Here is a 27,835-nt window from a genome sequence, read left to right on the forward strand (position 1 = left end):
AGGGAGGACTTTTTCCAATTAATGCTTGTGCAATGGAAAGCAATGGTTAACTGCAGATGGCGGTGAAGAAATTCTGGGGATCCTGCTAGGAGCAGGAGGTAGTCCAGATATGGTAAATAGGACACCCTGACCACGTAGGTAATACGCCATAATTTTGGTAAACACCCGTGGAGTTGTGGATAGTTCAAAGGGCAGAGCCTGAAATTGGAAGTGTTGCTGTATAGAAAACGTGGAGATATCGCTGAGGTGAGGGTGCTATAGGTATGTGTCCTGAATATTCAGAGATACCATGAAGTCCCCAGGCTCCATAGCTAGGATGATGGAGTGTAGGGTTTCCATCCTGAACCTGGGTACCCTGAGCAATTTGTTCAAGGATTTGAGGCTGAGGCCGATGAGACCCAACTAGAAAGATTAGAATAACCAGTCCTGGTGGAGAGGCCGTCTGAGAAATGAGAGGGTGTACTCTTGAGATACCACTTCTCTTACCCAAGCATCCGTGGTGGCTAGACACCAGCACTGGGCGAACCGAAGAAGTCTGCTTCCCACTCTGGAGAGACCTGTCCCGTCAGGCTAAGAGTTTATCCTCAGGTTTTGAAGCAGGGCGTCTGGTGTTCCAGGTCTGCTTGGTCCTGGGATTGGAAGCCCTAGTGGAAGCCAACTGCCTAGGAAAGGACTAACCTTTAGGCTTTCCCCGAGGGCAACATCCCCTGAAAGAGAGTATATCTACTTCAGGCAAGCTTCCACTTTCCTATCCATAGGATCCTTCAAGGAAAGAACTGTAGCAATAGGCAACGTAGCGCTTTTAATTAAACGGTAACATGTGACTCCACCACAGGGGGTGTTTCTCATTTTGCACAATGAGCCACAAGAAAAGGGGTTAACATGAGGTCAAATGTTGTGGTTGAAACCTCTTACGAGGCTGCAGCCATGTGTTCAGCTAGTTGATCCGATAGAGGGATTTCTGCTGAACAGTGCTTGGGCCCTTCGTCTTCTATTAAGAAGATGGATCTGACAGCTTGTACCAAGGCAGCAATATTAATTTTTGACGACTCTCATTCTCCAGAGGGGAGTCAGGGTTAGAGAGATCAGCAGCTACTGCCTCCTCAGATGATAATTCAGAATCTGAGCATTCCGTGGACTGTAACAATAACACAGGACGCTTAGAGGGCTTACTGGGTAAGGGCTTCTCACCTTGCAACATGGTTTGAAAGGCATTAGATGTAGCCATTAGACTCTGCACAGAGAGTACGTCTCCCCATGGTGGGGGTACAGGAGGTATCTGTTGCTTTGGCAACCCCAAAGGGGGAATTACGGCCTGCTGTGATAACCCCATAGGGGGAATGACAGCCGAAACTTTCTGGTGGTCCGCAATAGTGGCCAGAACCTGAGAACATGAAGCCCAGGGGGGCACTTTTGTACAGGCGCTGGGTTCTCTGATGGGTCTGTGGTTTATAACCCTTACTACATAACCCATCTTGTATCAAATCCTCACTTAAGCCTGCAGTACATAATTTGCATGATAGCAGTATGGGTGCAGATGCCTGTTTGTTACTCTTGCCTTTACTAGACATAGCTGCAGAGTACTATGGCACTGGGTATAATGCAACCACCGTGTATGCAGGATACTAGCAGGAATGCAATACACTGGTCCTATCTTATGCTTGGGTAAGCTGCAGAAGCACACAACCCAAATATGACACAGTGCAACGACCAACTGTATGTGACCAACCTCACAAATACTGAGTTCTATATATGTTAGGTACAGGAAAACCCCTGAATACACCTGTATGTTAGGGCAAAGTCAGAAAAAAAGGGAAATATATATGCTGACAGTAGAATAGAAAACAGGCAGCGCTAGCATCAGTCACATACAAATTCAAGAATAACATAACTGCAAACTGGCACTACAATCAACTACACAGACTGTGTCTGGTAAGTTATAGCGCTACATACATAAGACACCAGGGCGAGGTATGTAGGAGTCCGGACCCTGCATATACCTGAGAGAGCTGTGGCTATGCCTTAGAGAAAATGGCTGCCGGAGACCTCAGAGGGGGCGTGGTCAGAGGAGGAAAGCAGCTCAGGGAAGCGAGACCGCTGTGGAATGGCCCTGAGGGGAGGGGCCGCTTTAACAAGGAAGCTGACCTCCCCTTGTCGATCTTGGTGCCACTGGAGGCATTTCCACACCACTGCAATGGCACTTTGTACCTAATAGGATCAAGCTCTAGGAGCTTTTTTGTTTACAAAATGTGACAAATACATGTTTGTTTTGCAAGTAACTGAAAAATCATTGCCAAACTGAGACTTAAAATATTTATTGACCTCTACTTATACTTCAATAATAACTTCTACATATACGGCATTGAAAATCTTCAAATGTGTGTTTGATTTTTTTTTCCCCTATTACTTCTGACTTTTGTGAGTACTGCCCCTTGTTGAAGACCTGGAGCTGCGAGCTGATGATGCACTTGATGGAGGACATGCCATAGGTAGTCCCAATTCAACCACCTTTATTCTTGGAGTACTTGAGTTTGTTGAAATTCGGGAAGAACTACAAATTAAAAAAAAAAAAATTAATGACTATATAAATTCACTTTTTATAAACAAATGTCATTTTAATTTTGAAAAGTAAGAATTTGTATGTAATAAAAAAAAAACATTGCTTGTCAGATCAGCACAAGCATTATGAAGGAGTCTGCAAAAAAAAAAAAATTAAAGCATATAGTTCACAGGGTCATCACCAAATGACTTACAAATGTATACATTCTCAATATTAATATTTAAATGGAAAAAAGGTTATATTTGTGTTTGTTTTAACTGTAGAAATTACAGAACTTCAGCCATCAAAATACAATGTATATGCCAGTGGATCGCAAACTTTGAAGTCACCCCTAAGCACAATAATTACCGTGCGTTCATTTTGTTAAGCAATTAGGTCAAAATAATGTACAGTAATAAGTATTTAAAAAAGAGGAAAAAACTGCTATTCTTACCTATTGCCCCCCCCCCCCCCCTCCTACTTACCATTAGTTGTGATCGTCAGCACCGTTCTGCTGCATCGCTCCTCAGATCAGACACTTCCTGACTGATCTCCCACAATGCACTGCGTTGTAGGACCCCATTCAGCAACAGACAGCCCCAGGTTTCACTGCCTGTTGCTTTTCAGTGACAGCTCTCCCCCGCTCATCACAACCTCCCACCTCTCTGCTGTACTCCCCGCCGCCAACCCCTCTCCCACATGTGCAAAATCCTTTGTGTTACTAATTTAAAACATTCTTACCCAACAGAGGAGACTGAACTTCGTGAGGAACCTGATCTTGAACTTCCGGGAGTTGAAGTGCTTTGTGGTATTTCTAAACCAAACTGATATAAAACATTGCATTTTATTATATAAATAATAGAATGTTGTGCTTAAACCTCTGCTCACTGTTATAAGTTGTATATAGGACTATTGTTCACAGTCTACCTGCACCAATATCACAGAAGCCTCACATCACTACCCTCTGCTGCTAAAACTTAAATACATGTGTTTGATATGTGTATTCTTAGCCTCTCCAATGTTGAACTACACACAGGGGGCTACTCTGAGCCTCCTACAGTATGTGGCCTTTGCAATTAACTGAATTTGCACTATAGACCTGCTGCAATTTTGTTGTTGCATTAATGACATTATTTCAGTAGGGTTGATAGAGGTAGGGCATTCAATAGTGGCTGGGTTGTGGCACTCAGACAGGTATCTCTGACCACTTATTTGATCTCCGAATGGTTATCGATCTGTTATACAGTTTCTCTCTAATCCTGTATGTTTTACACCAAGATCCAAAGTATCCTCTGCTTACTGTATTTTTTTCAACTAATATTCAGCCATAGCTTTCTGCTTGCTCACATCCTCCACACATGGTACTGTACTGGTCATATACAATACTACACTGTCAGTATCTGGCAAGCCACTGTCTCCCGCTATAGCTGGGATAAACTCTCTAGTCTCCTGCAATACTTTGCGGTTCTAACATGCTAATGGTATGATCAGCTACTGTACCAATTGTGTTAGCCATGGATACTTCAAAGCTACAGTAGATGCACATGCAGGAGACAAATGCAGTGAACTGAAGACCGTAGATTCTTTAACCACTCATAAAAATGCTGTGTCTGAGCTCTTGCTGTGGGAAACGAGGGATAACTAGAATCAGTTTTGACTGTTATTGCTTGTTAAAACCAAGCAAGTATTCTGTCAGTTTACACTTTTACTTGCTGATGCAGACATAGCAAGCAGCATCGCAACGCTCATTCAAATCAGTGCATGTAATGTTTTTTTTTTCTGTGAATTAACTTCTGCTAATAAATTTAGCTAACATAGATATAGTAAATCTATAACTAAAAGAAATATATACCCCATTTAAAAAGCAAACTTTGTGGCTTGCAGATGTGTCCTAAATCTAGCATCAATAACCACATGGCGACAGACGCCTGCCGCGAGTGAGCCGTCTGGTCTCATCTGACGCTGCTAGCGCTGGGGATCTCTGCGTCTTTTTTTTTTTGCTGAAAATGTCTTTGTCATGATGTGATGCGCAGCCTCCTGGTCCGTCCTAGGCACAACACATTGTGGTGAAGATGAATTTTTGAGCAGAAAGACACCCGGCGCTAGCAGAGCAGCACGGGAACTGGCGCGCCAAGAGAGGCTGTTTGGCGCGACTGCAGCAATGATATATGAAGACACATGTATGTTGATTTAAAGGCAAAATGGTTAATAATGAGGTAGAATAAAGATATAGCACAAACCTGCTGAAAGTACATCTGTAAGGGAACTGCCAATTCCGGGGTTTTCTCCATTGATTTTGCCAGCATCTTATTAATGGATCTGTTAAAGTCTCGCAGATCACGAACATTAATATCTTTTTCCTCTTGAGTTTCTCCACTGCTTTTCTTAGCAGAATGAATTTCTTTTACCAGTTTGGAACACTGTTAGAAGCAAAATGTTTGGGCATATAATAATCAATCCTTAATTCTGAAAAGTTAAGAAAAGAAAAGCTTGGGTGCAGGTTACCTTACAAATCCCCTAAACTCCATACAAGTTGTATAGCGCAAAAGAAAATGAAATGTAGAGAAACATTATAACTTTAAAGAACTTCGAATAATCCAAATGTTCGGAAAGTCTTCTTTTTAGGGATGCAGTCATAATCCCAACAGCGGGGATTATGGCTCTCAGAATGCTGGCGCCGGAAGCCGGGCACCTGTCAGAATCCCGGCGTGGGCATTACGACTACCGGAATCCCGAAGGTAAGTAGCAGGGTTAGGCACTAGAGGGAGAGGTTAGGTTTAGACACTAGGGGGGGAGGTTAGGTTCAGGCACCGGGAAGGGAGGGTTAGTATAGAATACTGACAAACAAGTATCGGTATTCTAACCGTCGGGATGCCGTTGTCGGGATTTTGACCACCAGTATCCCGTACCCAACCCTTGCTTTTAGTATACATTTTGTTATCCCAATACACTGTCACCCGAGCATTCTATTAGGTAAATACAATTTTTCCTATAACAGATAAGGAAATCACATATCTCATATTAACTGCAGATGAGCCATGTGTGTAAACACATATGTATCATAAAGGGACTGCGCTCCGTGAATGGTGTGGAATATTGTGTGAAATAACTGAGTCTTACATCTCTAATAGACTTATTGTATTATTTTAATTTTATTCACAGTCTCTTAATCCCAGGTGTGATGGATCTGGGTGAGATGACTCAATAAGGGGATAATGTCTAAAAATGAGTAAAATGAGAGGGGGGGGGGGGGGGAGGAGGGATTAACACCAATAGGATTGATCAGTTCTATATGTATAGCTCAGTTATGGCAAAATAGTGGTACAGAGGGAGGGCGTCCCACACCTCACTGTACCTATCAAGAAAAAATAGTCAAATGGAAATAGTCAGTGGGTGATCACTGTCTAAGTCAAACAGACCACCACGTAGGCTGTTAGTGGTCAGAATCCTAGTGAGGCCTCACCTTGTGTGCATATATAATCCTGGTCCCGTTGCGTCCTGCCTAGGTGTCCCCCGCTACCCTTCTAGTACCACCGATGGTAGGGCCGTATTCTGGTAACTGCCGCTCGTGCAGCTACAGGCTTGGTCCCCACAGAGTCCGTATACCAGGTCCCGTGCAGCGCCGCGATCTCGCGAGAGCTCGCGGGCTGTAGGGGAATCACGTGGCTCCGGACTACTGTGCGCTCGACTCGCCGTATGTGAGGAGACTGAGGCAGGTAGAGAAGGGGGGGGAACTGACCTGGGTCACAGTAGATGGTGGTGCTTGGTAGAGTTGATGCAGTAGTACTCCGGTGCTCCTACGCGTGTCGGCTAACAGCCTTCCTTAGGGAGTGATGGTCAGCGCCATCTTGGAGGTGGAATTTGAAGTGTTTTGGGCGGGCTCAGTCTGCGATACATGCCCACGTCGTAGTATAAACAAAATGTTGCCATAGTTACTGAGCACAACCGTTGGATAAGAAACCAACACCGGTCAATAGAAGGGGGGGGGGGGGGGAAAGTATGTAAATCCTGATGTACAAAATGCAGGGAGAGGAGGAATAATCCATATATCGATTCATGGTGGTCCTGATTGTGTAGTGATTGGTTACATAGCTACACACATAGAGGGGTATTGTTAATCAATTAAAAAATTAAATAAATGTTTATGCATCATAGGGGGTTGTATATATTAATGGGATACATAAGTATTATGATTAATACTATGCAATTAGATAAAACTATCATTGAAAACAATACCACGCTATACTATAGACCATGAGGGAGGAGGATACATGTATCCTATTGTACTCAGAAAGGGTACATATATGTGACCTCACTGATGATATGAATAGGTTCAGTCATCTAACCTGTTATAATAGCTTTTATTTCGTTGTCTAGGTTAAGTCCATATGGGGTTAGAGTCTTGAGTTCCATAATCCATCTCAATTCTTCTTTATTAATACGTTTATCGTAGTTGCCTCCTCTCCAGTTCTTTTTGACTAGCTTAATCCCTATGAAGCATATACCTGTTGGATCCTGGTTATGTTTATCTTTAAAGTGCTTGGATAGACTATGGGATTCTAGTCCCTTTTTAATATTCCTAATATGTTCTGCTATTCTGACCTTTAGTTTCCTTGTTGTCCTTCCTACGTATTGTTCTCCACAATGACATGTGACGAGATAGATGACCCCCATGCTGTTACAGGTGAGATGTTCTTTGATATTATAGATTTTCTGTCTCTGATTCGATCTGAAGCTACATATTTTCTTAGTGGATTGTGGGTTGAGTTTACAGAATTGGCATGTTCCACAGTAGTAAAAACCTGAGTCTAATGTGTTACCCAGAAGTGTCTTTTGAACGGCTACTTTACTGTTCACATGGTTGTGTACCAGTTTTTGTCTCAGATCTGGTGCTCTTCTGAAGATCAACTGTGGTTTTGGTGAGAGAATGTCATTAAGGGTATCATCTTCAAGAAGAATGTGCCAATGTCTACGTAGGATATTGTTCAGATGTTTCTGATCTTTACTATACTGGGTGATAAATGGATTGTTGGGTTTCTTCTGTGTGGTGGACCTGTCTTTATATGTCAGCAAGGATTCTCTATTATTTAGTTCTACTTGTTCAAACGCATGCTGTACTGCCTCTTCTTTATAGCCCTTGTCTATAAATTGTTGTTTCATCATTTCCCCCTGTTTCTGATAGTTGGCTACAGTTCCTCCTGACTCTTTTGAACTGGCCTAAGGGGATATTCCCCAGCCAATTGGGATGATGTCCGCTGTTTGATAGTATATAACTATTGACATCTACTGTCTTCTGGTAAGTCCTTGTGCCAATCTGATCATGTTGTATGTATATCGTTATGTCTAGGAAGTTAACTTCCGTTTTACTGTAATGAGTGGTGAAATTGAGATTATTGGTATTTTTGTTTATGTAATTGAGAAATTGATTCAATTTGCTTTCTTCACCCTGCCAGACAAACAGCACGTCGTCTATGTAACGGCGCCAAAGGACCAGGTTTGCCCCGAATTCATGCCCTGACCAGATGTTAAGGTCCTCCCACCTGCTGAGAAACAGGTTCGCATAACTCGGTGCAAACCTGGTCCCCATAGCCGTCCCTGTGTCTTGTTTGTAATATGAACCTTCAAACCAAAAGTAATTATGCTTAAGTATGAACATAATACAGTCAGTTATGAACTCAACCTGTTTCTCATCCATCTCTGGATCTTGTTCTAAAAAATGTTTAAAAAATGGATGAGAAACAGGTTGAGTTCATAACTGACTGTATTATGTTCATACTTAAGCATAATTACTTTTGGTTTGAAGGATCATATTACAAACAAGACACAGGGACGGCTATGAGGACCAGGTTTGCACCGAGTTATGCGAACCTGTTTCTCAGCAGGTGGGAGGACCTTAACATCTGGTCAGGGCATGAATTCGGGGCAAACCTGGTGCTTTGGCGCCGTTACATAGACGACGTGCTGTTCGTCTGGCAGGGTGAAGAAAGCAAATTGAATCAATTTCTCAATTACATAAACAAAAATACCAATAATCTTAATTTCACCACTCATTACAGTAAAACGGAAGTTAACTTCCTAGACATAACGATATACATACAACATGATCAGATTGGCACAAGGACTTACCAGAAGACAGTAGATGTCAATAGTTATATACTATCAAACAGCGGACATCATCCCAATTGGCTGGGGAATATCCCCTTAGGCCAGTTCAAAAGAGTCAGGAGGAACTGTAGCCAACTATCAGACTATCAGAAACAGGGGGAAATGATGAAACAACAATTTATAGACAAGGGCTATAAAGAAGAGGCAGTACAGCATGCATTTGAACAAGTAGAACTAAATAATAGAGAATCCTTGCTGACATATAAAGACAGGTCCACCACACAGAAGAAACCCAACAATCCATTTATCACCCAGTATAGTAAAGATCAGAAACGTCTGAACAATATCCTACGTAGACATTGGCACATTCTTCTTGAAGATGATACCCTTAATGACATTTTCTCACCAAAACCACAGTTGATCTTCAGAAGAGCACCAGATCTGAGACAAAAACTGGTACACAACCATGTGAACAGTAAAGTAGCCGTTCAAAAGACACTTCTGGGTAACACATTAGACTCAGGTTTTTACTACTGTGGAACATGCCAATTCTGTAAACTCAACCCACAATCCACTAAGAAAATATGTAGCTTCAGATCGAATCAGAGACAGAAAATCTATAATATCAAAGAACTCCTCACCTGTAACAGCATGGGGGTCATCTATCTCGTCACATGTCATTGTGGAGAACAATACGTAGGAAGGACAACAAGGAAACTAAAGGTCAGAATAGCAGAACATATTAGGAATATTAAAAAGGGACTAGAATCCCATAGTCTATCCAAGCACTTTAAAGATAAACATAACCAGGATCCAACAGGTATATGCTTCATAGGGATTAAGCTAGTCAAAAAGAACTGGAGAGGAGGCAACTACGATAAACGTATTAATAAAGAAGAATTGAGATGGATTATGGAACTCAAGACTCTAACCCCATATGGACTTAACCTAGACAACGAAATAAAAGCTATTATAACAGGTTAGATGACTGAACCTATTCATATCATCAGTGAGGTCACATATATGTACCCTTTCTGAGTACAATAGGATACATGTATCCTCCTCCCTCATGGTTTATAGTACAGCGTGGTATTGTTTTCAATGATAGTTTTATCTAATTGCATAGTATTAATCATAATACTTATGTATCCCATTAATATATACAACCCCCTATGATGCATAAACATTTATTTAATTTTTTCATTGATTAACAATACCCCTCTATGTGTGTAGCTATGTAACCAATCACTACACAATCAGGACCACCATGAATCGATATATGGATTATTCCTCCTCTCCCTGCATTTTGTACATCAGGATTTACATACTTTCCCCCCCCCCCCCTCCCGCCCCTTCCATTGACCGGTGTTGGTTTCTTATCCAACGATTGTGCTCAGTAACTATGGCAACATTTTGTTTATACTATGACGTGGGCATGTATATATAAATAACTGGTAATAATAATAATATATGTATCTGTCAATCTGGCTCTGATACTAGCCAGTGCCTCCCCAGCCAGTTACCTCACCGCACGTCACTGGTGCAAACTGTATCCAGTCATTATCAACAGTTTCATATTATTTGATATGTAGAGATCACTACCCCTCTGAACTCACACACAGATTCCCTAAATTGAAATATTGGGGCTTTACAAATTGCACATAAAAGCTTCTATAAAACACCTCTGTTAGTTGGTTTTGCAGATGAGGGAGTGCACATTTATAGAGATAATACAGGGAGTTATTTTGCTTAGAAGGGATTTTGCTGACAAATAACATAAGATGGTCTTCAGTGGTTTAAAAAACTAAATTATATTAAAAATAATTGTCCAAAATTGATGTTTTGGACAATATCACAATGCACCACATCTGTGTTTAAACTGAAGCAAATACTTTGATTATCAAGCAGCTTGCGGCTTCTGGGATCTCCATTGTCAAGCTCTGTTTATGAATTGAGAAGGAAGCTATAAAAGATAAAAAGCTGCATAAAAAAAACATTTCTTCAGGATGTAGTTATGAGACCGGCGGCCGCGATGCCGCCAGTCTCAATCCCGACGCTGGAATCCGAACAAGGGACTCATTATAGGAGTTGAAATACCGTCGCCTATCTTAATCCTGACGCCGGTAAACTGCTGCGCGCTTAGTGTTAACTGTGGGGGTGGGTTAGGTTTAGGCATCGTAGCGGGGATTAGGTTTTGGGTGGGGGAGTTAAGGTTAGGCACCACTGGGTGGGGTTAGGGTTAGGCACTAAGGGGGAGGTTCAGGGTTAGGCTAGAAGAAGGGAGGGTTAGGGGGGGAAGGGTAAGTATACTTACCAGACTCCTGTCGCGATACCAACCATCGGGATGCTGCTGTTGGTATTGTGACAGGAGACATCCCGACAGCCGACATTGAATGCCCATTTCCATATCTTCACCCATTGCAGTGTTAGGTACACTAGTACAAACTTATCACATGGACACTATAAAGCTGGGGATTTCATTACCTACATTAGTATTTTGATGAAATTATATGCTTTTTAAAGTAAGTTTTTTATTATGAAATCTACCAGTTTCTATTTTTAACTCTTAAAATACAGATGATATTGTATATTACGCTTGGAAAGGAGATGGTATTAAGCACTTGTCCTTATGCTACAAAGTGACATTATATTTTTGCTTTGTGCATTTGTGAACATAAAATCACTTGAAACAATAAAGATCCCTATAAGAAACCACATCTCTATTTTCTATAGCGTATAAAACATGTTTCTCCTGCACAATTGTGGATATTAACCTGTTTCATGACTCTGTCCAACTTGTGCTTTTGATCATCTGTCTCTTTTTTAAGCTGTGTGATGCAGGGACGCATTCCATTCACCTTCTCTTGGTACAACGATTCCTCTTTCATCATGTTATCAAAAGTGTTTTTCATAATCTGGAATAAAGTAACAGTTTCTTTAAAGATCACATAAACCCTGTTTTCATGGTTTTCAAAGTGTCGTTTGTCTTTCAACATTAATAAGACATTTTACCAGTAAGTGTGTCTGTACAGCTGGATATAACTCTAATGGATAATGCTCAAAGATCTTAATATTGAAGTTTGATCAATTAGATTTTCAGTAGCTCATAACCTGACAACTATTTGACAAACAGGATTGCCCTAAATTATATAAAAAGTTTAAGACGCAATAAAATAATTCAAATGTTTAAACAGTACATTTGTAGCACATCTAGGGAGAATAAGCTTGCATAACCTGTCTGCTAAAACCAACCTTTTATCCCATCTATTAATAGTATGACACCCAAAACATGATTCCTCTTGCATTCAATCTGAGGAATACTGCCAGACTCCAGGGGTATATTTACTAAAGGTCGATTAAATCAATCTAAATAGATGTTGCGTTTCTGGTACTAAATCAAACATTTACTAACAGACAATGGGACTGATTCAGCAAGGAACGCACAGTCCCGGCTGCTGCGAGAATATATGCTAATCAATGCATACGCACGGAGACCGCAGCACAAGTTACAGATGCCCAGCCCCATACTAAGCTGCCCATCTCCCTTTACCCACAGCCTGATCAGCACGCGAGATAGTGTAAATATCGAGAACCATCGGACCCATTAGCACATTAGTGGTTGACCTGACCTGCTGCAGGGTTTTGCCCGCTTCCTGTGTACAGCTTACGGTATGGCTGCATATACCGCCGCACTGCCTTAATTATGCACACTCCTATAACGGCGTAATAACGCCTACGTTCGCCTGACCATCCCCCGTCACCATCCACAAACGGCACTTCCTGTCAATCAATTTTGGAAGAGTCTGCGTACCATAACCCTATCGCACTGGCTAGTTCGCTCATGCGCTGTGCGATGCATGCGCAGTGCAAAAACATCTGCCTAGTGCGTGCGTTCTTTCATTTGCGTTCCTTGCTGAATCAGGCCCAATGTTTGATTTGATTTCTTTAAGTGTTAGTAAATGTGTGATATAGCCCCAAATACCCAACATCGATGTTGATCGATTTGAAATCGATTAAAATCGACCTTTAGTAAGTATACCCCTTACACTGTGTGGTTAGCGGGTGATGGTACAGAAGCAGGTTCTAAATAATTAACCAAAATTAACTAATCTACATCCCTTAACCTCCATCTGGAGCACGTCACATTTTTTCCATTACAGAATTTGAATAATCCTTTTATTTATTTCTTCTTTTAAGGTTAGGTCACCTCTGACCTTCTTTAGAATTCTCAGGTGCTGCGATAGGTCCCTGGCTACTGTACTGTGAGAAACACCTGCTGTTATTCTGCTTTGCTGGGCTCTTGGTCAAGTTTAACTGGTTACTGTATAAGAGTGTCCTGGGACCCTTAGGGCTCTCTGTTGGCTGTACTGCTCCCAGGATGCCATTGTTCAGGTTTGACACAGTCTACCTAGGGGTGGCGCTTAGCTGTGGGCAGTTCACTACGGACACCAAGCCTGCAATCACGGTCAGGGTTTGAAGGGCTTTCTACTAGGGATGGCCGTCAATGGTGTCTTCATGTCAACAATTGTCACTACCTTGAATTTAGCCATGTTGAGGGATACTACAGATAGGAAGTGTGAGGTCTTCATTAAGTCATTATTTTGTTTTTAAGGGGTTTCTCTATGGCCAGTCTTGGCTATGGCCTGGGTCAACAAGGCATTAGAGACCTGGACTGAACAGTTGGCCACTGGTCTTAAATCAGAAAGCGCAAGACAGGATCCCATTCCCTTGGTGGACCAGATTAAAGAAGCTTCACTGTAAATTGGAGACGCGGCTCTGGATGCAGCTTCTCTCAGATTCAGGAAGTCAACCTTGCCTGTCTTTGCTGGAAGGTCTCTCTGGATTCATTCATGGGAGGCTGATCCAGGATCCAAACGGCCTTTGGAAACTGTTCCTTTTTTGGCCCATAATTGGATCATATATCACAAGCTAGAAGAGCTAAGCTTGAGGTCCCTAGGTTTCGACCCTATCGAATTTCAGGGCAGGCTTGGGTCCCTCCCTTCAGAGGTCAAGATGCCAAACAGAAAACAGCCATGGACATATGTCTACAGCACCAAGATGCCCTGGCCCTAGGCTTGTTTTAAGAAGACCACAGGTTTGTCTGGAGGTTTCATCCTGTTTGTGAGGTAGTTGGGTTCCACCCTCTCCAGTTTTGGGATGTCTAGTTTCAATAGATGTTGGATCTCTGTAATCTGAGCATTCTGTCCAGGGCCTATTCCAGAGCATCAGAGAGAATTAGGTGCTGATTCTGAGTTGGACGCACTGCCGATGTTGGACGCAGTTGACTGGTTTCTTCGCACAGGAGACGCATGATCTCAGAAATGTGTTAAAATTGTATTGGGCCATTACAGGAGGTGGATAAGCGGACGAATGGAAATGGACCTTCTTATGGGCGTGTTATGGGAATGTTGCGGGCATGTCACTGATAGTGGTTGTGTACACAGATGCAGGATCACTTGCATAGGAGACCATATTCAGACATTATATTCACCTGCCATAGGGCTAGAGCAAATTTCGAGGGTACGACTAATGGTGAGTCTAAGACGCACCAAGCAATATTTGTACATCTGAAGGCGCTCAAAGTGATGCATCTCACTCCTCGCACATGCACGGATGTACACCGGGTAGCAGTATTTGCATAAAGATGCAGAAGCAATACCGGCAAGAGATGCAGACACAGATGCTGCAGCGTCCGACTCAGAAACAGGCCCCTAGGGTTTTACTCCAACCTCTTCCTGGTGTAGAAGCCAAGTCGGTCTTTTCTCCCAATCCTTAACTTGCAGTTACTCACCTTTCTGTGGAGCAGTTCAACATGGATGTTTTAAGGCAGCAATTATTTTAAAGACAAAACTAACATCAGGCACACTCGCCGGAACTGCGCCATTGCCTGTATCTCGCAGGCTATTACATTGCCTCCTATAGATGTGTATTAGAGCTCTCTGGAAGTAACACCAGTGACACCAGTGGGAGGGGTCAGAGTTCATATCAACTGTCATTATCTGCCAACCTTGGTCACGTCATTTTTATCAGAAGACAATGTTGTTATATGGATTACCATGTAGTATTATGCACTTTACCAAACTTTGCTATTGAATAGTTAGAATGAGACTTGTATTAGGGCCTGATTTAGCAAGGATCGCAGTTGCTAATACACACGCAATTGGCCGATTGTTGCGTTCTGTGAATGCGTATGCATCGCGGTGCACATGCGTGAACTAGCTATTGTGATCGGGACTGTGATCGCAGAGGCTACGCAGACCCATCGCAGAGTGATTGACAGGAAGTGCCATTTGTGGGTGGTGACGGGAGGTGGTCGGGCGAAAGTAGGCATGCAAGTGCGCTTCAGTGACGTTGCAGGTGCGTGCATATATTATCCACTGCTACAGCCTAAACAGCCTGAGGTCTCATAGCGTGCGTGGCTGTTTCTGAGTGAGGTCAAGGCATGTGCAAGTGTGCGTATGGGTCCGATGTTACTGATTATTTTGCTATATTGCTAAAGCATACGGATGTGAGTAAAGGGAAGTGGGTGTCCTTCTATTAGGCTGCGATCGCAATGTGAAAGCAAACATTTGCATATCACCGCTGATATTAGCAAGTGTGTTGCGTGCATATTAGCAGAATAGCCATCCTTGCTGAATCAGGCCCTTAATCTTCATATTGTGTCTTTGGCATTTGTAACATGTAATAACAATAACAAATTAATATCACCCTTGTAAATGTACAACGTTACATATTTTATTAAGTAGTCTGTAGTTTGGTACATTTCTACGCCTAGCACGGACTTTAAATAGGTTGTACTATATTTTCATATAATTTCTCACCTCTGAGCAGTGTATATAAAGCTGGGTATACATTTGGCCGACGGGTACACACACTTACCAAATGTTCGGCCGATGTGTCTGCGCTGACATCACAACTGGGCGGTTGAGATGTCAGTCACCAGAGGGGTGTCGCAGGGCGGTCGGCAGGTCATTTGTAAACACAGCTATGCTGCAGGACAGATGTGATATGTTTGTGAACGACGTTGTTCACGTACATCGTCTGTACATCCACCGATGCCCTACAGATATATCGCCCGTTCAATGATACGGTGTTATATCTGCCAGTGTGTACCCAACTTAAGTATGGTCTCCAGTATGAGACATTCGGGTCTTTCGACGAGGCCGCTTTTAGCGATACGCCCTCAATATGCTTAGCCACCCTCTGTTACCTCCTAGGTTCACCCATTAAATTCACAGATTCTGAACTGCGTCTCTGAGTGGTAACAGACGGGACGCATGCACTGTGTGACTGGGACGCATACTCAGAGTTACAGCGCCCAACTGCGTGCGGCATCAACACTTATAATACTACTACTGTCTTATGTCATGAAAAAATTTTGTTTGTTTGTTTGTCATACATGTAATTTACCTGCATGTCTTCCTGCAGCTCCCTGATCTGCCGCCGCTTGTACCTGCACTTTTCCTCTGCAGCTTTCTTTTGCTCTTCCAATTTAATTTTTTCTTCATATTCTTCACCTGAGGTAATGACATTTATTTTGCGTTTATTTATTCCACTTACAGTTGTTTTATTGACTTAGTGTACATTTTGTCAGGAACAGTTTCACCTCCTGAGCTCCCATCAGGGCTGCATTAGGATGCCGTCTTCTGGAAGACTTACTTGTTTCCGTCACTTTGTTAAATGATTTTCTGTAGGAGTTGTTACAGCTGTTGATGACCTGAAGGGTGTTCTCTAATGCTTTGATCTCCTTTTCAGCCTTGCGTATTTTGGCATCCATCTCATCACCAGCACGCTGAAGTTCTTCCTTTTCTTGTGCAGCCTTAAACAGACATAATAGTAAACTAGTACTTATTTGAACAGTTTTAAAAAGCTCTCGGTAGAACACAGTTTGTAATTTGTGGGTGATTTGTTGTTATAGCGGGCAAGAAAGATTTTTCTGTGCGCACTTTGGACGAGTGTACATAGGGCCTGATTCAGTAATGCTGCCGAAGTCTCAGCCACTCCCGCAATAGCGGTAACAGAAATATGCATATGCTAATCTCAGCCTTCCTTTTGTGCTCTATGGTGCAATAGAGCGTATGACCGGTGAGACGCCTACTTTCAAGTTGCGTGGTCTGTGCATTTGTGATTGAGATTGTAAACATACCAACATCAACACAACATCAGCTGCACCATCGACATTTGCAGTGGTCTAGGGTCTACGCAAGTTACTCTCCTCTAATCCACCTAAACATGGCCTCTGAAGCTGTATTTGCAATTGGGAACGCATTCATGTTCCCAAACACTCCCATGAAACCACCCATTTTTTTGTGATAATTTTAGGTCACCTCCCAGTTTCCACCCTGAAACGCCTAGGGATTGCACACCCTGTGTATCTTGTGTATATAGTACTTCCTTTTAGCTCTAGCTCTTTTCTCCGCTTTCAGTTAAAGGAATTTTTTTAATAGATAGTACTTTAATAGTACTTCAATGGAACCACCATTCATCACTGCCTTAATCTATGAGAGAGGGATTGTCTCAGGACATGTTAGAATGCTGACAGATAACCTGTAACGTTTAGTGGATGGTGAAGTGAGCAATTATTATTAGTTGACCAGTTGTAAAAATGTTTGATTCCAGGATTCAAAAAAGGGATATACTTTCAGTGATCCACTAAATAGGGAGAATTTTTCAAAGAGGAGCGGACTGTTTTAAGAACTCTTATCGCCCACCACTGGCTAAATAAAGGGGAACCTATTTAAGGACTTCAGATAAGTGGAATTGAGTACACACCACAAGGATGATCACCTAAAGGGTTATAAAGATTGAAGTCCATTTACAAGCGATTTAGGCGCTCTCTTTGCATTTGTTCATGTACTGTATGTGTAATTTAGATCCAATGCTAACAGGGAATATGCGGGGAGGAGCAGCGTACAAACTGTTCATCTTATTTATCTATTTTCTTGTTGTAGACTATTTATATTGTGTAACAATTTTTAGTGCAGGAAAAGGTATTGTTTGGTTGAAATATATGTAGATAGATAGATAGTGTGGGACACAAAGTCTTAAGGTGCCTACACACTTAGTGATATTTTACACGATTTGCCCGATTCTGACGCATCGTGATGACAAATCGTGTAAAATATGCCCATCACGATCATGATCACGATGCCGATGCGCGTCCCCACAGGTCGTACATCGCATCTTCAGATCTGCCGTGCTGTAGGGCAGATCTGACAATCTCAGTAACGATGCACTGGAATAGTTAAGAGACACGATAGATCGTTTGTCACATTGGACAGTTTTTAACACCAATTCGTGCCCATGACTGCCAGGGAGCTGCTGGGGAGAGTTCAAGGGGAAATCGGACACAAAGTCGGATCGTGAGCACATCGCCAAGTGTGTAGGCACCCTTAGACATTTTAAAATAAACATTTTTTACATGAAAAATTCATATGACAGTTCTTTATTACCTTAATTATGTAATAAGCCTGTGATTTATCCTCTTCTCCCTCTGGTGGCATCATTGCAATAGTAATGATTTCAAATCTTTTTCTCATTTTATCAACTTTTGCAAGTCTGTCATGAAGCTCAGAACTAGACAGCGATATACAAGATTTCTATTAGAATGTTTTATTTTATACTCTAGGCACATCTAAGATATGTTTATATTTAATACTGAGAAGTAGCTGCTTCACTGTGAAATCTAATAAACCAGCAAGTAAAAAAAGAATCAAATGTATAAACTTTTAATTTAAAACATACTTTGAATCTTATAATATGACAGTCGCAGGTTTGAGCTCTGTTTCATTGTGACATCCTCCCCCTCCTTCTCCCCACTCTGCCATCACATGACTTCCTGTGAATATGCAAACCTGTGTATGTGTAGCTGACTTACTGTGTCTGTCAGCTATATTTGTTTTTTTTCCCAGAGAGATTTTGAAAAGGAGAATATGATTTGTAAATGAACATCTAAGAAAATGATGCATGCTTAAAGAGTACCTAACTTGCTGGTTAAAGAGCAAAAACTTCCATGTAGTATTGCTGATTTTTATAGTCTCAAATTCAACACTTTATTCTGCTCAATTTTAAGAATATCATATTTTCCCATGATGCTCCAGGACTATATGTTGACACATCTGTCTTTAAATATAAATCGAAGCCATTGTTGGATGACTGCCATGTGTCAAACTGCTTCTGGGATTTTTTTGTGAAGAGATTGTATAAATACCTTATGTTCTGCCTCTCTTGGTCTACAAGTCTTATTTGAGATTTCAGCATCTCTTTGTGTATGGCAATCTCTTGTGTCCGCTCTTTCATGGCAGTCTGTAATTGTAACCTGCGTTTTTCCAATGAAAACACATCATCTGCCTTACTGTACAGCATGTCTCTCAGCCGCTTTATTTCCAGTTTCAGTATATTGTCTTCAACCATTAAATCCTGGAAAAAATATATCAATAAAACATGTGAATTCTAGAAAGGTAAGAGAAGAACTGTATGCCCTTTTACAGCAAAACAGTACCAATAAGCTCACATTGGCTTCTAAATTACAATCTTGTGTTTAAATTCAGAATAAAAACCACCTTGACCTGAATGTAAATTACCTGTTTTGATAGTCTGAGCTTCTTGACCGCTTTATCAGACATGGTGTTGAACAGTTTAAGTTCTTCCATTTTGCTAATCAGATCCCCCTTTTCCTGACCAGTTTTTTCAAGATCCCTTTTTATGTTGCGCACATCTCCCTGTTCATAAGCGAATATAATGTCAAACACCAATAGTTTTCCGCTATCTAGCAACATACAATACAATTAATACAATTACCATAAAGGAAGTGACAATGGAATGTTAAGTGATAGATATAATAAAAGTCAATAGAGAAAATAATATTAGTGAAACTTCAAAGAGTGCAGAGCAGATCTCATAAGTATTTGCTAATGCCTGGTTTCTATTTCTTTAGGCAGTCTCTTACCTGGAGCTTCTTGTGCTGGGTGTTTAAGATATTAAGAGCAGATTTGCGCTCATCAAATGTTTTCATCAGTTCAGATACTTTTATTTCCAAGGCTTGTTTTTCATCTGTGTTGACTTCACCTTTCAACCGTGATAGTCTACGCTCTAATTGTTGGATCTGGAAATCCTGTACAGAATAGACAATCATACTCAAACAATCCAACGAGGAACATACAGTATGCCTATCTTTGTGTGTTGAGAGACCATAATTGACAGTATTGGGTATATTTACTAAAATGAGAGTTTTTAGAAGTGGAGATGTTGCCCGTAGCAACCAATCAGATTCTACTTAACATTTACCTAGCACTTTCTAGAAGATAATAGCTAGAATCTGATTGGTTGCTATGGGCAACATCACTTCTAAACACTCTAATTTTAGTAAATGTACCCCTAAATGTACTATTATTGCATTGTATATTGACCAAAGAGTTTAACACACACTGCTACAAATACACAGTATCTGAAGCTGGATACACACCGATGTGTGTACCAGGTGATGCGACGCCCGATGGTCTGGCGGTACACATTACACAACATATTCTGCCTGGCGTCGGCAGCTAGGTCGTTCCTCGGTTCTACATGCAGGAGCGCTCATGGCCGTCCATAGTGGGTACACGTTTGCTGATGTGGACAATATGTCGGCCCGATCCTCCGGATAGGGCGACATATCGTCTAATGTGTACCCACTTTTAGGATCTATTTGGATCACAAACAAGACTCATTAACAAATGATACTGGCATCAACACCAATCACAGTTTTATATTTTCAGCAGCACTGAAGAAAGTACTTGACAAGTGGACACATTCTATACTGTAATTGTTTATTATGCGAATGTAGGCATATTTCCAAATAATATATTTATTTTAATTATAAAGAATGTATACTTCCTAGTGCAATCAAGTGTACCCTAATTTACCAAAAACAATACACAATTAGTGGAGAATCATATATACCCGCTATTACGAATTTTCAACATAATTGGCTATTACAAAGCTTTTTACCAGCTACTTTTCTATATTTAAAAATACGTCAATTTTGAAAAATGTCTTACATGTGGTTAGCTTTCATTCCTCATAGCATTGTTATTTCAGGAATTTAATAGATGAAAACAAGGATGGTTTTGTACCTGATTGTAAATGATCCCCTGTTGCTTTAAAGTATGCAGGTCAAGTTTTTGCAGTTGACTATTGAGGTTTCTCAACGAGCTTTGGTTGCCAATAATTTCCGATAGCAACTGCTTTTCTTTTGTCTGGTGGTCATGCAGCTCCTGTGATGTCTTGAAATGTTGCTCTCTTAGCAGTTTTAGCTGGGCTTCAAGATCCTAGGGATATATAGAACAATACTATGATGGTAGTTCTGCACTATAGCTAAATAATTGTATTTTATATGTTCATATACATCTTCTTGGCAAAAGTGTCATTTTATTGATGAGTGTAAGATTGAATTTTAATTTATTATTTCACATGCAAAATGCTTAGCACACAAGCACAGTATGAATTAATTAATAGAAGTATCCTTGCTAGCAAATCAATGTCTGTGACTCAATTGCAACATGTCATGTTCATGGTTTGGATATTGCACTTTTCAAATCACAGATAACATTTTACCTAACATAGCATTAAATAAAATGTTGTTATATTGCAGTTTGTCGTATCTTCTGTTTAATTATCTATCCAATTTTACATATGAAGCAGTGGGTATTAACTGGTGCCTATTGTGCTAAGGCAAAACCACTGCAATATAAAAATACAAATTTTATTCATGTTGCGCTTTTCTCCAAAAGGACTCGAAGCGCTTTATAGAAAACAAATTACAGAGGTTTAGTTTTACAGAAAATATAGAAACCATGAACATAAAACAAGGGATTAGATCTGCAGAAAATACAGAAAACCAATAACATAATACTAAGCAAAGGTAGCCATTTTGGGTCATAAATTCCCAGGCTTTTCTATCCTGCCCTAGAAGACACCAGATGAGACAGCCATCTTGGGCACACTACATAGGTTACACTGGGTGGAATAGTGTTAAGCCGCATACACACTAGACGATTTTTATGAGCGATATCGTTCAATGATATATTGTTCATATCATTCAGTGTATGTGGTGAACGACCAACGATGCGTGCTCCCGCGGGTCGTTAATGATGTTTTTTGTCCTCCGTACATGCAGACCAATCTGATGATATCATCAAGAATTGCCTGTTCAGAGATGTGGCAGGATGACTTCACTGAAAGATATCTTTAAAGATATCTATCAGTGTGTACACCCAATTCCAGTAGGTGTCTGCCAAACAAGGACAAATGGTATGTATCAAACAAAGGTTACACCCTATATCGTAGGTTCTAATAGGTCACTGCCTATATGCAAGTACCTCCTATCCTGTGCTCCTATGATTAAGCACACTAGCGAAACGCGCGTCAGGAGACATGCGGTGCACGCTGTGTGTCGTGCTCTGTGTTTAATGTTTTTTGTTTAATATGACAATGTTAATGTGAGAGGTGTCTGTCAGATATGAGGACTATGTGAACGGGCACGAGTGCTTCAGTGAATCTAATGTGGATCGTGGACTGCTGCTACATAGTGGCATCTATGTGTCAGTTTAAATAGCAACATTGTAATCATATATCACTGGCTCACCAGACTGTGCCTGCTACATAGGTCACTGCCCTAATGTTGTGCCTTATATCATCAATAAGTATTAATTACAATATATCTAATTGAACGGAGGAGTTACTGATGATAAGTGCACATATTAATTTGCAAGTTAAGAGCGCTCTGTTAATTAATGATCGATTTATTTACTAACAATCAATCTAGTTTCATTTATATCTAGAAAGATCTATAACACATATGAGATGTGTAGTGACTCCTAATAAAGGATTATAAATCCTATAAATGGCTAAATAAAATACATTATACAGGGGTTTGGTTGTGAAGCCCTAATAACAATCGACTAATCAGACAATGGGTATTTAGATTTTATTTTATATGCCATGTGAGTAAATCCTTGAAGGGATGACATGTGATCAAATCAACCTGATTGTCCATTCGTTAATAACAACATGTATATGGGGCCCTAACGTATAATTATTTGAGTCCTAATATTAATTAGGGGATCGTTTCTGTTAATCCCTAAAGTGCTCTTGAGGTACTTGCATATAGGCAGTGACCGATTAGAACCTACGATATAGGGTGTATACTTACCTTTATTTGATACATACCATTTGTCCTTGTTTGGCAGACACCTACCGGTTTCAAATATACAGCAAACTCAGATGTTATGAGATAACTATTATTTTGATATAACCGGTCCCGGTTTTCAGGTATATGAAACACATAATGTTTTGAGACTAGTACCGTATTGATATAACCGGACAGTAACATAAGCAATGATTTTATTAAATAATTAAACATAAAATAAAAAGAAATAAATTATATTTCGCTGTACTAAATAATTCTATTTTACTGATAGGAGATTATAAAAGTTATATTTTAATGACAATTTTTGTGAATAATGGAACATTGATTAATCATTTGTTAGAAGTTTTTTTGATATTTAGTGAACCATCTACTTAAGTCCGTGAGTGCCCCAACATAGGAATACTTTTTCACCTTTCTATCATAACCAGTATTAACTTTTTCAGTAGCTCTTTTGTGTTACAGGACCAGGAGGGCTAGCCCTCACTCTCCTCGCACATCAATGAGCCTTGGGCGCACATGACCCTGTTGCCAGCTCACTGGTTGTCCTTCCTTTGACCACTTTTGGTAGGTACTGCACTGCATACAGGAACACCCTACAAGACCTGCCATTTTGGAGATGTTCTGACCCAGTTGCCTAGCCATCACAATTTGGCTCTTGTTGAATTCCCTCAGATCTTTACGCTTGCTCATATTTCTTGCTCCCAACACATCACGTTCAAGGACTGACTGTTCAATTTCTGCCTAATATATCCCACCCCTTCTTTACAGGTGCCATTGTAACAAGATAATCAATGTTATTCACTTCATCTCCCAGTGGTTTTTTATGTTATGGGTGATAGGTGTACAGTATATGATACGGTCATTAAAATCTTGATCTGTACACAATATTCAGATGTTAATTTGCAACATGACATCTACAAGGTAAAAACCTACCTTGACTGTTTTCTCCTGTTCTTTCAACATTTCCTCCATGCGTTGAGCCCTTTCTTCTACACTCAGTGCAGAGTCAGTCACAAGCTTAAGTTTTTCACTCAAACCTTCATTATATTCTTTTGTCAGACCTAACCTGAAAAGAGAACATGAGCACAATGCAAATAAAGATGTGTAACAGAAGTGGAACTTAGTTGGGTTGATAGCTGTCATACTCTATCCATGACAAGCCACAATGAGTTGCACATTCTGATATGCACCATAGTTGCACTTTTCAAGTAGTTTAAAAACATTTTTTAATAGATAACTTTATAAATAAATGATTCAAAATTAATTATGAAGAGTAGCCATTGATTGTCATTAGTCCAAAAGGGAAGAACCAGGAGAGCAAGGATTAGATGGAATAGTAGTGATATAATTAGGCCCATTCCCTAAAAAATTTCCATATAAGAAACCTGAGTAGCACTGAGTTCGAATGCAGCTGTGGATGTGCCATAGCTGACATACCCAACCTAGAGCAGATATCAGCAATTGTGAATGGTACGCATCTCAGGCGCTTCTCTCTGATTGCTCAATGACCTGTTGTGGATGTCTAGCCAGAGTTGCGACCTATTCAGTGTTGTGTGTACGGATATTTTTGGAGCGGCCTCTTGGCTATTGCGAACGGCCTTGATGATGGTCGCGATGGTCAAGACCATCGCGACCATCGGGCTTGCGACGAGACCCTTGTGGTAGGGTCTCATGGCCGCAAGCCCCAGAGAGATTTCTGCTCTAACAGAGCCGGAATCTCTCCACTGACATAACTCGTGATGTCAGTGGGGCCGCCCCCAAACGGCAGGCGTTCTCATGGGAACACCTCCGTTTGGGCAGCCACCCCCCCGGCCCGCCCACCAAAGGGGGCGAGCTGTCACTCAACATCGACAGCTCGCCCCCTTTGGTGCGAGACCCGTAGCGACGGATTGCCCATCGCTAGCCGGGTCTCGTGCATGCGCACGACAGAGCTGGCTCCGTCGTGCGCATGCGCTGTGGGCCACCATCGACCCGGTTGCGAGCGCTCAGCGCTTGCGACCGGGTCTGAATCAGGCCCTAAGTGCTGTTATTAGTGATGATGGCTGCTCTCTCACCAAACGGCTGGGGGACCATGTGATCACATGGATGCGTACAACTCAGAATACAGATGGATAGTTTCATAGGGCTTACAGTCACTGTAGGTGTACAAAATTGAGCCCGCATTACGTGCGAATCAGGACAAATGTGTTTTGTTCTATTTCACGTATGTACTTAGGAAAATAACAATTATTAATGCAAATATCATCAGTTTAGTACTTTTTCCCTAGTATTGCCATATGCGGTATTTCTCCAGAGTTCCATAAGATTCCCATATTGGACCTAGCACAGTGTATACACTTTGGGCCTGGTGCAGCATTAAACGCAAATCGGCCATGCATGTGCAGAAAACTCGATTTTGGTAATTACCAGGGGACACTGGAGTTACACTGGGTGTTCAGCGGACTCAGGACCTCATTCAGAGTCGCTCGAAGCAGCCGCACGGTCGTACGCCACCGATGTTCGCTATACTGCGCAAGCGTAAAGTTCGCAATGCGCGTGCGCAAACTAGCCACTACGATCAGAAATTTCTCTCTCCTTGAACACTGCCAGGTCGGTAGTTTGAGTGACAGATTGAAGCGTTTGTGGATGGTAACAGGGTAAGGTGCTTGAAAACGATGGAGTGGAGATCCAAACGCAGGCGTGCCTAATTATGCGAACAGCGTTTTGTGGGAGTGCATACGGTTTATGGGAGTGCATAATTAACAAAGTAGCGTCATGGCACATGTGACATGGGAGGTTTTTACACTGACATGATCGTAGAGCTTAAGAGAGGGTATGGTCAACCTTAAGCTCTACGACCGGTTCCGATGGTCTCGATTAATCCTTATATGCCCGGAGATGACGTGTAATGCATACGAGAAGGGGGCGTATTTTTTTGTCTTCCGACCGCTTCCTCCCCTTGGTCGGCCAGCTACCGATCTGAACTTAGGGACGCAACTTGCGAGGGAATCATTTGCATATACGGCCCCTTTTCCCATATGACCGAGCGGCCACTTCGACCGACTCTGAATGAGGTCCTCAGCTAAGAGTAACCAAAGCCAAGTGGAGACGGAAAACAGAGGCAACAGAGAGAGGAGGAACCAAGGAAAAAGAGTGGCCCAACGAAGAAAAGAAAGAAAGGAAGAGACTGAAAGCAACACATACAGACACATCCAAATAAAAAACAAAAGAACAAGTGGCGGGCATCCCAGTGTCTCTATGGAATCGGAGAAACTGATTTACCGGTAAGTACCAAAATCCTGTTTTCTCCGTCTGCCACAGGGGACACTGGAGTCACACTGGGAACGTCCCAAAGCTCCCCTCCTGGGCGGGAGAGCACTGAGGTTCCTGCAAAACACTACGGCTAAAAGCAGAATCCAAAGCCGCAAAAGTATTAAATCGATAGAATCGAACAAAGGTACGAACTGAGGACTAAGTGGCCACCCGGCAGAGTTGCGACGCAGAAACACATATGCGAGCCGCCCAGGAAGTGCCAACAGCACATGTGGAATGCGCTGAGATGGAAGCAGGCAGAGACCTATCATTGTCCATGTATGCCAGACGGATGGTAAAACTAATCCACCGAGCCAAAGTCTGCATAGAAGCTGGCCATCCTCTCCTAGCAGCATTAAAGGAATAAGATTCCGACTTCCATAAGGTCTCAGGGCCTGATTCAGAGCCGGACGCTCGGAAAGAGCGCTCGCTCTGAATCAGGGCGTTTTTGGGGGTTTTTTTGTGCGGCCTCCTGGCTGCTCGCATAGCTGTGGTCACAGCTTTTGCTAGCGGCCTGGATGATGGTCGCGATGGTCAAGACCATCGCGACCATCGGGGTTTGCGATGAGACCCTTGTGGTAGGGTCTCATGGCCGCAAGCCCCAGAGAGCTTCCATCTCTAATAGAGCCGGAAACTCTCCCACTGACATCACTGGTGATATCAGTGGGGTCGCCCACAAATGGCAGGCGTTCGCTTGGGAATGCCTCCGTTTGTGAAGCCACGGCTACAAAATGGGGCGAGCTGTCGAACAACATCGACAGCCACCCCTTTTGTAGTGAGCCACGGAGCGAGAGAATTGCTCCCTCGCTCCGGGGCTTGCGCATGCGCAGTGTGGCCTCCACCATGCGTGCGTAGAGCCCACCATCGACCCGCTTGCGAGCGGGTCTGAGTCAGGCCCTCAGTCCGGGAGACACAGATTCATAGGGCCCAAACAACATCCAGAGACTGGGAAGAGGCATCAACAACCAGTAAAACCGGAATAACAATAGGTTGGTTTAAGTGAAAAGTGGAAACCACCTTAGGTGAAAAATCAGTTCTTGTGCGAAGCATAGCCCGGTCATCATAATGTAAGATAAGGGGAACGGCAAGAAAAAGCCACGTGCTCTGAAACCCGTCGAGGCCAAGGCCAAAAGAAGAACCGTCTTCCAGGACAAGTATTTTAGCTCCACCTCTTCCAAAGGCTCAAACTGAGGCGACTGGAGAAAAGCTAAAACCAGGTTCAGATCCCACGGGCCGTAGGAGGCACAAACGGTAGCTGGACTCGAAGAATGCCCTACAAAAAGAGCCAAACTTTTCTGGAAAAAGATGTAAAGGGCTGACACCTGCACCTTTAGTGAACCCAACCGGAGACCAGCATCCAAAATCTTTAGAATGGTGGTTTCAACAGCCACGCCGTCAAACGCAGTCGCTGTAAGTCTGGGTACATGAAAGGACCCTGCTGGAGAAGATCCTGCTGAAGCGGCAGAGGCCACGGATCGTCTGCGAGGAGGAGCAAGTCCGAGTACCACGCCCAGCGAGGCCAATCTGGGGCTACTAAGATGACTGTGACAGACTCGCACTTGATGCGTTTGAGTACTCGCGGTAACAGAGGAAAGGGAGGAAACAGGTAAACCAATCTGTGCCGCCACGGAACAGCTAGAGCATCCACTGCCTCCGCCGACAGATCCCGTGTTCTGGAACAATACCATGTTAACTGGTGGTCCCGGCGAGAG

The 27,835-nt window shown here is 42.2% G+C and overlaps 1 protein-coding gene across 1 annotated transcript in view; it reads right to left on the minus strand.

Annotated features, from left to right (window-relative positions):
* Positions 1–2,299: 2,299 nt before the first annotated feature.
* Positions 2,300–27,835, minus strand: part of CCDC39 (coiled-coil domain 39 molecular ruler complex subunit) — a 74,499-nt gene continuing 48,963 nt past the window's right edge. Inside the window, exons 9-20 of the mRNA XM_088452346.1 lie at positions 23,766–23,898; positions 20,758–20,952; positions 19,593–19,757; positions 19,228–19,365; positions 18,855–19,063; positions 18,097–18,220; positions 16,304–16,463; positions 16,055–16,161; positions 11,419–11,559; positions 4,780–4,959; positions 3,281–3,363; positions 2,300–2,551 (exon numbers count right to left, since the gene is read on the minus strand). Of these exons, the coding sequence (XP_088308472.1) occupies positions 2,404–2,551; positions 3,281–3,363; positions 4,780–4,959; positions 11,419–11,559; positions 16,055–16,161; positions 16,304–16,463; positions 18,097–18,220; positions 18,855–19,063; positions 19,228–19,365; positions 19,593–19,757; positions 20,758–20,952; positions 23,766–23,898 (1,783 nt within the window). The 3' untranslated portion in view covers positions 2,300–2,403. The remainder of the gene's footprint in view (positions 2,552–3,280; positions 3,364–4,779; positions 4,960–11,418; positions 11,560–16,054; positions 16,162–16,303; positions 16,464–18,096; positions 18,221–18,854; positions 19,064–19,227; positions 19,366–19,592; positions 19,758–20,757; positions 20,953–23,765; positions 23,899–27,835) is intronic.

This window comes from Taudactylus pleione, unplaced genomic scaffold, assembly GCF_031769625.1.
Source record: "Taudactylus pleione unplaced genomic scaffold, aTauple2 ptg000037l, whole genome shotgun sequence".
In the NCBI taxonomy this organism is placed as follows: domain Eukaryota; kingdom Metazoa; phylum Chordata; class Amphibia; order Anura; family Myobatrachidae; genus Taudactylus; species Taudactylus pleione.